This window comes from Podarcis filfolensis (genome assembly GCF_964270895.1).
Source record: "Podarcis filfolensis genome assembly, chromosome: 12".
NCBI lineage: Eukaryota > Metazoa > Chordata > Lepidosauria > Squamata > Lacertidae > Podarcis > Podarcis filfolensis.
The window spans coordinates 25184802-25195185 of NC_139614.1; the positions used below are offsets into that span (position 1 = coordinate 25184802).

Genomic DNA, 10384 nt, shown 5'->3' on the forward strand with positions numbered 1-10384 from the left:
CCACCAACATTCCTCCCTTGTGTTCGTCCAAGAGGTCGAGCAACAGCCAACCCAGCTGAAATTAAACCGGGCGAAGAAGACGTGATCCCGAGATATTGAAAAGGAAAGCCTAAGGAAGGGTGCGAAAATGTGCAGCATTTTTGGACAGGGAGAAGACCGCTGCTGTGCGCGTAGGAAATGAGCGCACCTCTTTTTAAAATCAGTATGGTGTGGGTTGGGGGGGGGCGTTCAGCGTTGCACCCCTATAACCACGAATTCGGCTGCATTTAGACCACGATATGATGTGCAATTAGGCAAAAGCGCTTTAACTAATTGGGTACTGAACAAATTCCGCAGAAAATGGAAAGTTGGAGATGACAATTAGGCAAGAGCTTTTCCATCTAGCCAAAGTTAAGCACCTTTTGTCGTTGCTGCGGGTCCCATCGATTCAGTGGGAGAAATTGTAAGCAAGTGAGCCAGGTGAAATCGATGTGCTTGCTTTTCGAGATTATTTTTTTTAAGTGATGAATGGCAAAAGTAATAACACGACCAGTCACCAGTTTGGGTGTCCACATACACACACACCTTGCTCCGTTGCCTTATCGCGACAAAGTGACTATTCTCTTAGCTGTTGGGGTGTTTGTTGATACTTTCCATTTTACTGGCTCGTTACTCAATCCCATTTTTTTAAAAAACCAAAATGCCTTCTTCCAGGTTACAACAACAGCAAACACCCAGTAGGTGGTGGTGGTGGTGGTGGTGGTGGTGGTGGTGGTGTGTGTGTGTGTGTGTGTGGGAGAGAGAGAGAGAGAGAGAGAGAGAGAGAGAGAGAGAGAAGGCTGAACCTGCAATTTTAAACAATCAAAAATATCCATATTTTCTCATCAGATGAACAAACTTGGACCATAAACCCCGGAGACTCTAGTATACGTTTTCCCGTTCACCGTACGTACTTAACACCAACAGGAACTGCCGCTGAGGTGAGTGTGTGTAAGGGTGGGGAAAGAGCATTTCACTCAATGGGACTCCTTAAAACAACAACAGTAGGTCTTCTTCACCAACAGCCGTGCAACGATCGGCTTGGCAAACCTCAGTGCCTTCAGTCTAAGGAGCTGGCACACTTTTGACATCTTCTCCCCGCCCCTCCCAGCCTTCTTACTTAAAAATTGTCTGTTTCCCCTTTCCGTTCACGCATTAAAAGACCACGTGTGAACTCCACAAAGCAGCTTGAAAACACGGGTTCCTTGGCTTTACGGTGCGCGTGCTAAGCTTAGCGGGCCTTGCTCTCAGGTAAACATGCTGTGGGGATCCACTGCCGAGAGATCCTGGCGCCTCTGCGCTATTTACGCCTCTGCGTAAAAGCAAGGGTCACTCAAGGATCGTGGCACTTGGAAAAAACACTCGTCGGTTTTTGCGGATGAGCCGCTGACAAGAATCGATTCGGCCAAGTGACCAGGTTTCACCCACTTTACATTTGATCAAATCGAAACACACACGCACAACATCACCCCCACCTCCTCTTCTTCGCTGCCTACAGGCCCTCGTCGTATCTCTTGCTTTATTTATCTCCTGATCGCCAGGGCCCCGCTAGGAAGAAAGCTTTTGTTTTGGGGAGGGTTTCGGCTAAACCGCCCCCACCCCCGATCCAGTTCCGTCTCAAGCGGTGGGATTCCTAATGGCTCTCTGAGCCGCGCTAGGAGGCTCAGGGCGAGGGCAGACTTGTGCAAGTTGTTCCCAGGATGTAAATTAGGTCCCCAAAGCTGTTGTCCAAATCGAAGAAACAGAGAAATTAATCTGGGAGACTATCCATCATAGACTGTAATAAAGGGAGCGACACGGATGAGACAGATGATATGATTAAGGAGCTGTGGTCGTTTTAATTAACTTTTTGCTGTCCTGTAATGATCAAACTGGTCAACAGACCCGGTCAATAAGCATGTTAATATCAAACAAATAAAACCAGGGATGATTAAAAACCTCCTGGTTTATTAAATTTGAAATTCAAATGAAATTTATGCTGCAGATGCATACAGAATGCTAATAGGTCGTCACTTTAACCCAGAGTGGTGGATGCTACAGGTTTGCAAGAAAAAACGCACCGCATCTCTCTAAACCCTGCGCATCACGGGGTGGGTGGGTGGCGAGTTTTTATTAATTTCTGTGGGTGCACGCGGGGGAAAGGGCGGAGGGAATCGCCTCCCCAGTTGCCGGCCCTTCCAGATACCTGAACGCTTTCTTCATATAAGAACTGCAACCGTCTAAGGTGTGAGCTGGCCGATATAAAAACCTCGAGCTCCGGGAGCTAGCAAGCGATTTACATACGAGGGGGAAGGCCAGATGTTAACCGGGTGAGGGTCAAAAGTGGATAAAAATCGCCCCCCCCCCATGTTCAGGAGTGCCTGCCTTCTCTAACTTTTTTGGGAGGTGTCAAAAAGAACCAGGATACGGTGGAGTTTTGCTCCCCCTCCCCAAATTCTAGCTCCCGACCGTATGTTTGGAATAGTTCCACCGATCACCCTTTGCAAATCCTTGCCAACCTGGGCATATGCCGCCTCATAGTTTTCCGACCGTAAATCAGAAAGTAAGTAAATAAAAAAGTAAAATAAGAAAAGACATCTACCTAAGCAACATGTTTAAAGCCATCTGGAAATAAATAACCACTTCCGTCAGAATAAATATCCCCAAGACATAAAGAAAATCAGAGAAGGAAGAAAAGGAGTTTTTCATTGGTCCTCTTCCCCTAACGAGTTTCTGCTCTGTAATTAATTTTGTTGTCGTTTCCAAAGCTGTGGAGAGGCAACGCAAAACCGTCGTTTTACGCCAAGCGCTTCTAACCCTTTGCTTTTTCGAGGGAAAGGTATTGCCTGCTTGTTCAGGAGGGGGTGGAATCTGCCAATATGTCTTAATAGTTACACTTCTGGTGCACAGTGGATAAAGGCAACAGATAAAGCTAATCGCCATTCATTCATACGTGAGGGGCTCTCCCGTAAAAGGCGTTTTCTTTCACATGCACTCGCCCCCCCTTTTGTGGTGAGGGGGGGGGTCAAGGATAGGATTGATTCAGTTTAAATCCGAAATTTAAACAAGTGTGCATTAGGTCTTTAAAATGAATATCATTACAGAAGGAGACCAAAGCAATGAAGTTAATTCTTTTTTATTTGTTAAACGGAGTTCCCTCCTTCCCCCACCCCTTCCTCCTCCTGGGCTGGCCTGTCACGCCTTCTCAACAGGCTAAAATCATTCAGAGCAGCTCGCGGAGAGAAACACGACATTTATGGTAACCATCAGCCTTCAGAGAAAGAAAGCAGTTCATTAATTTACTTCACTCCTTACTTCGAAGTATGATAATGCGCGTTACCCCTTAATCAATAGATATGATGTACAGTCAATAAGCATAGGGCGTTAGAAAGGGGTGTCCATCACCCCCACCCAGCCTTTGGGGAGGAAAAAAGAGAATTTGCCACATTAGTCTTACACCAATGTTAGGGATCTCGGCTACAAAGCTGATCTAAGGACGCGGGGACGTCCAAGGCAAACACATCCTCAAGTCAAAACAACTCGGTTCTCTTTACTAATATTGGCATTAACCTCTCCTACCTTGAAATCAATATTGGGACAGGGCGAAGCGCCAATGCACGTTTTAACTCGGCTGGTGCTTTCCCTTCTGCCTAAATTAATAATGGTTGTACCGAAGGCAAAACAACAACCCTGCGCGCAACACGATTGCGCGCAACACCTGAGGCGCTTCGCCAACCGCTCCAGCAGCAGACCAGAGGGTTTCCCCGCCCCACCCCAAATTTGCAACAAAAGAGAGAAGAGGAACGCTCGCGCCCAAAGCAAATAAAGAAAAATAATATAAAAAAAGAAGGCGCAAGAGTATGGCGTTGAAATAGATTTAATCCGCCCTTTGGAGAGGGGAACGGAGGGCAATCCTATCGCAGGCTTCTCAACCACATCTGCAGCTCTTTGCAGTTTTACACAACACTCTTCCTTTACATAACCAGAAGGTGCTGGGCGGCGGTGGGTGGATGGAAAGGAATGTTCTTCCCTCCATCCAAAGCGGGGTTTTCCGAACCACCCAAATGACTTATCCGGAGAATGGCAAGGGAGCGGGCTGCTGGTGGAAGTCTAAAGCAATCCACTTTAAATTAAAGCCACAACTCCTAGAGCGCGCGCGCGCGCTGTCAGATTTATGTATGCCTTCCTAAAGTGGTGGTGGTGGGGGGGAGAGAAACCCCTGGGGAGGGGGGTTTAATATGCTCTCCCCCAAGCAATGAACTGAGCGACGCTTAAAGAAGAGGGAGACGGGTGCGTGGAGAGTTGCACTTTGGAAGGAAAACCTGAAGCGGGAAGAGGGCGAGGAGAGGCGCGCCTGTGCATTCGCCGCCCTCCGTGGCGTTCGCCTGCATCCTTGCCGCCGGCAGCTTCTCTCTCTGTTTCTCTGCGGCTGCCTGCGCGCCTTTCTTCCCGGAAAGGAGCTCCTCGCCTCGTTGCAGCGGCGGCGGCGGCGGCGGAAGGCGCTTGGCGGGGCCGATGATGACCTCACGCGGCCACGTCTCGGAGCGGCTGTCGGCGGCGCGGATTGGCTGGCGCGGGCTCAGCGGCACTTCAAAGCCGGCGAGGGAGCTACAATTGTGGTGGAATGGGCGGAACTGATCATTGTATTGCACACCTCTTAAAAAAAAACACTGCCTCTGATTTATCAATATAAAAAAGATCCTCTGAGAGGAGGGCACTTTGTGGGATGGCAACTTCACTTCTAGGGGTGAGTCTGAGGATTTTCTCCCCCCCCCCCTTTGCTGTTTTAATTGGGTCCTTTTTATTGGCGATTGGAGAAGGGTTAAAGTAGCCCCTCTCTTGACCGGGGGCTATCAGTCTCTCCTATTGAGGCTTTTATTTTTTTTCCTCTTTTGCCTTTCTCTCTCTAAGTCCAAGTGAGTTCGAGAGAAAAGAAAGCGGAAAAAGGGGAGGGGGAGGAAGAAAGAGGGCAGTCACTTTTTTTTTGTTTTTTTGTCAGCGTGCAGGCAAAGGTTTTAAGGGCATTAGTAGGAACCACGTCCAGAGCCTGGGCTGAGCTATTCCTGTATCCCCGGAGAACTGGCCTCTCTCCCTCTCCCTCCCTCTATTATCTGCTCCGAGGGAAAAAGTAGCTACCTAGCTCGGTCTCCTCTTTCCCTGCCGGGTTTTTTTCCCTTCCTTTTTTAAAAAAAATTTGCGACAGCCTGTTGTTGTTGTTTTCCCCCTCCTTTAACATTTCACTGAGCCCGTCATTTCCTGCAGGTATGTGAAACCTTTTCCTCTCAATCTAATTCCTAGCTGTGGGTGAACAGGAAAGGCGGCGGCGGGTGGTTCTTGGGTTGTTGTTTTTTGTTGGAGTTTGGGGGGAGGAAACTGCCGTGGGAAAAGGAACCCCCTTTAAAAAGTTTACAGACAGCTGGGTGGGGAAAGAGATCTGAATCTGGATCGTTTTGGCTAAATCCTGGAGTAGAATCTTTGGAAACCGAGCGACTCTGGATTGGGGCTCCGGGGTTGGCCAAGCATCTCCCGGTCGCCAGTAGGAGCCCGTGATGTATCTGGACGGGGCTTTAGCCTCCGTTCCTGCTCCTCGGCTCGCCTCGGGGATGCGTTTTCAGCTTCATGCCCAGAAGCCGTCGGCTTTCTTTCAAAGCAAGCCTCTCCGGGGGTTTTTGAGCGGGGAGACGGGAGCTTAAATGTCCTCCGGGGAGCCTCGAGGAGGCGTCCGGCAGCAGCTCCTCGAGCGCGGCTGGCTCCTGGCCGCCCCCGTCTCCCCATCCGCCGGCAAGCCGAGCAGCGCGGGGGGCTACCCTGGCCGTGAGGTCTCTTTCCCGGGCGATTCTGACGCGCGCTTCCCTGCGGGCCTCTCTCCCTTCTCGCTGCAGGAAGAACCGCGCCTGGGCTCCACTCCGCTGGCCATGCTCGCCGCCACCTGCAACAAGATCGGCAGCCCCAGCCCCTCGCCGTCGGCGCTGTCGGACAGCGCGTCGCCCTTCGCCAAAGGCTTCCACCCGTGGAAACGCTCGTCGTCGTCGTCGGGCAGCTGCAACGTCGTGGGCTCCAGCCTGGCCGGCGTCTCAGCCTCGGCCCGAAACGGCTCTTCGGCTCATGCGGCGGCGGCGGCCGCAGCAGCGGCGGCGGCTGCCGCGCTCGTCTCGGACTCGTTCAGCTGCGGCGGGTCGCCGGGATCCAGCGCCTTCTCGCTCACGTCCAGCGGCGCCGCGGCGGCAGCCGGCTCGCCCTTCGCCAACGACTACTCCGTCTTCCAGGCGCCCGGGCCGTCGGGGGGCGGCGGCGGCGGCGGCGGGGGAGGCAGCGGCGGCGGCGGAGGGGCGCAGGACGCGCACCAGCCGGTCTTCATCTCCAAGGTGCACACGTCGGTGGACGGCCTGCAGGGCATCTACCCGCGCGTGGGCATGGCGCACCCGTACGAGTCGTGGTTCAAGCCTTCGCATCCGGGCGACGCGGGCGCCTCCAGCTGGTGGGACGTGGGCGCCGGCTGGCTCGACGTGCAGAACCCCAACGGGGTCCACCCGGCCGCCGCGGGGCTCCCCGCCGGCTCCCTGCACTCCCCTCTGGGCGCCTACAACTCGGATTACTCGGGCCTGGCGGGCCACTCGGCCTTCAGCAGCGGCGCGGCCTCGACGCACCTCCTGAGCCCCGCCGGGCAGCACCTCATGGACGGATTTAAGCCCGTGCTGCCGGGCTCGTACCCGGAGCCGTCGCCGTCGCCCCTGACGGCGGGCGCGGGAGGCTCCATGCTGGGCGCGGGACCCTCCGCGCCGCTAGGCGGCTCCCCGCGCTCCTCGGCGCGCCGCTACTCAGGCCGCGCCACTTGCGACTGCCCCAACTGCCAGGAGGCCGAGCGGCTAGGCCCCGCCGGCGCCAGCCTGAGGAGGAAAGGCCTGCACAGCTGCCACATCCCCGGCTGCGGCAAGGTGTACGGCAAGACGTCGCACCTCAAGGCGCACCTGCGCTGGCACACGGGCGAGAGGCCCTTCGTGTGCAACTGGCTCTTCTGCGGCAAGCGCTTCACGCGCTCGGACGAGCTGCAGCGCCACCTGCGCACGCACACGGGCGAGAAGCGCTTCGCCTGCCCGGTCTGCAACAAGCGCTTCATGCGCAGCGACCACCTCAGCAAGCACGTCAAGACCCACAGCGGAGGCGGCGCGGGAGGAGGCGGCGGCGGAGGCGGCGGCGGCTCGGGAGGCGGCAAGAAAGGCAGCGACACCGACAGCGAGCACAGCGCTCCCGGCAGCCCGCCCTGCCACTCCCCGGAGCTGCTGCAGGCCTCCGAGCCCGGCCACCGGAACGGCCTGGAGTGAAAGCGGCAGGCCCCGAGGCAAGGCCCCGAGGGGACTCCTTTTCGTGTGTGTGTGGTTTTCCTTCCTTCTCCTCCCGCCTTTTTGTTTTCCCGCCCAGCCGCCTGAGGGGAAACCTCGCGCCTGTCTCAGCGACTCTGGTCAGGGGGTTAAAAACAAAAACAAAAAACACGCGGGAAATCTCTCTGGACATGTAAGTAGCGCCGCGCATTGATCCCCCGCACGGACCCCTCACTGGGCTGCCTTGCCCCGCAAGCTCCGGCCCCCGGCCGCCCTCGCAGCTACGCCGCCTGAGCCGCGCACGGGCGAGAGGAGGAGGACGAGCAACTTTCTCGCGGGATCTTTGGGGGTCTCCCAAGCAGCTGCTCCAGAGAGGCAGCCCCCCCCCACTGACTTCCACGCTCCAAGGGGAAGATGGTTTATTTTTTGGCAGGGGGGAAAGTCTCCAACCTGCGGGACGGAGGGAGGGCGTGGGATCCCGATCTGGACAAACTACAGAGCCAACAACCTATTGATTGAGAATTAGAGTCTCTTATCAGGAAACAAAACAAAAAGCAGCCAAGATCTCCCGCTGAAAGCACTTTGAATTAAATATATATATATATCGTGGGAAGCTTTTTTTAAATTTAAAAAAAAACCTTATTATTTCGGACCACTCCTAAACTTCTCTTCAACTTTGCATTGAACTGCAGTCGCCAGCCCGCTAGAATGCTGCCCGTTGAAGTTGGTGGGATTACTCTGGAGTAAAAGGGTGAAGCCTGAAGCATTTGTGTGTGTGTTTGTGGATATGTGAGTGTGCATGTAGGTGTGATCACTAACCAGCCCCATTCGCAAATCACTTACCCCAGAGTATTCCGAATTGGAATGAAGTGGTTACTTATTCTACAACATTTCCAAGTAAACTGCTTCGGAGGCTAGTCCAAGGCATTTTAGTCTGTGATCCCTACCTGAGGTTGGGGGGTGGGGGTGGGGCGTTACATTCAATGGGAGTCAATTAAACTTTCTTCCAAGTAAAGGAGTGTTTTGAGTGATATCCCCTTTGAAGCCCGTGAGATTTACAGCCAAAGGAAAATTCCTGAATTTCAGCAGATTTCGCTGGCATCCAATTCTAAAACTATTGCTCTGAAATAAGTGACTTCAATAAGAGGTTATGTCCAAGGATCTTCTTGGTGTCCTTAGGATTTCAACTTTACAGCTCAACCCCATATATGTTTACACAGAAGTAAGTAAAACTGAATTAAGTTGCCTTAAGCTACAATCCTATGCATGCTTATGGGAGTAATATCCATTGAGCACAGTGGATCTTACTTCTGAAGAAAACATGCATAGGGTTGGGCTGCATTCATTTCCTTCAATTGGACTGTATCAGTGTAAACCCCACTAATTTAAGTGAATTATGGATTGGGCTATAAATCTAAGTTCTCTGCCTTAATTGATCACAGCCTAAATCATGCTTAGTCTTTTTTTCTTTTTAAAAAATGCTTCTTGGAGAAAGTGTAATTACTCTGGCAAATCCAACACTTTTGGACACAAACATTTACATTTGTTCCTGGAAACCTTGAGTATAATCCAGACAAATTTAATGTCCAGTTGGTTTCAGTGGCTAAACTCAAGATTGATTCTATCCTATTGAAATCAAATGACTTTAAATTGCTTAATTGTGGCTGGATAGTGCCCATAATTCGAAATGTGTTTGACTTCAGATCTCTTCTGGTGATTTTTCTCTTAAAAGATAGAGATATAGCCTAATTTTCAGTAACTTCATTTTCTTAAAAGTTTCTCCCATGTTTAAAAAATTGTACCAGCGTGATAGCCCTCTGATTTCAGAGTTTCAGCATCTATATTCATGCAGTGCTCTAGATGCACCTAGGATTAAAATTATTATTTGTAGCATTTTTTTTCTGATTTAAATAATTTAAAAAGTACCCTTGCTTTTCAGCGAGCCTGTAGTTTGAATGCCAAAAAAGAGGGGGGTCATAGGGACAAATATTTGTAAAATAATTCTAAACCTAATGGTTTGTACAACGGAATCGTTGTAAAATAGCTAACAAATATAACTCCACCAGTGTATCGGTGTGAGATGCAGTTGTCCAGGAGATGATTTTGTATAGTATTTTTATTGTATATTACTTCCAGTAAATATTTGAAAATATATTAAAGTACACTTGAGCTTCCCCCCCTTCTTCCCCCCTCCTCTTTTTGGTCACAAGAAAATATTAAAGCATTATTGTTGCAGTCCTAATTAACTGCATTTTTAACTTGTCCCTTGAAGTGTGCAGCAAATTGCACTTCAGGATATAGTTTTTGCTTGAATATTAATTTAGATAGGCGTAAGACTGTAATTAAGCAAACAATATTTGATAAATGTTGAATGACATTTAATTTAATGGAGCATGTACTTATTTGCATTTGCTGGCAGTTCAGGTATAGTTTAAGTGAGAGTTCTCCTATATTTCAAAACAGTGGGCGCACCCAGACCCATGTATTAAATAAACTGTCCAAGTGAAACTGACTAATGATGGCCTATGTGTATTTCCTGAAAATAATAATGGTGAATGTTACTAAAACACTCCTGATGCTACTTTGAAGTTTGCAAACCCTGCAAACAAATAGTCTCATTGTAATGTTGAAATAAGTTTGGATATTTCACATTGAAATGGAAAAAAGCCTTTCGCTGGAACACTTTAAATTTGCATTTTAAATGCATGAAATGTAATTGATTTTTATCTGTAAGATTTTAAATGGAATTAATAAACACCAGATAAAATAATTGTTGTTAGGTTAGTTAATTTCTTTCTAAAGATAAAAAGATGGCATCTTCAAATTCATCTTCGAATTCCCTCTTCTGACTGATATCCCCCTTGAAAGCATATATACTCTCTAACCTGGTTGGTTAACATTTCCATGGAGACCTCATTGAAAGTAGACATCAGGGAAAGAAGCAACCGAGTTTACTTCTAAGTAGGACTGTTTAGTCAGGGGTGTCGGAAATCTTGCGGATGTTGTGTCAAGGAGAGAAAATATAACAATTGCTGTGAATAATAACTGCTGATGAATGAGCACTTTGG

The 10384-nt window shown here is 50.2% G+C and overlaps 1 protein-coding gene across 3 annotated transcripts; it reads left to right on the forward strand.

The window, feature by feature from the left end:
• The first annotated feature begins 3013 nt into the window (after positions 1–3013).
• On the forward strand, positions 3014–10083 carry SP8 (Sp8 transcription factor). Of its 3 annotated transcripts, none has more exons than XM_083577509.1 (2): positions 3014–5259; positions 5880–10083. In XM_083577509.1, exon 2 carries the CDS (start codon positions 5913–5915, stop codon positions 7317–7319), a length of 1407 nt encoding a protein of 468 aa, XP_083433635.1. In that variant the 5' UTR covers positions 3014–5259; positions 5880–5912; the 3' UTR covers positions 7320–10083. The 3 variants fall into 3 exon arrangements, with proteins under 3 accessions (XP_083433635.1, XP_083433634.1, XP_083433633.1); XM_083577508.1 differs by having other exon boundaries at positions 3014–4744; XM_083577507.1 differs by having other exon boundaries at positions 3014–10083.
• The last annotated feature ends 301 nt before the right edge of the window (positions 10084–10384 follow it).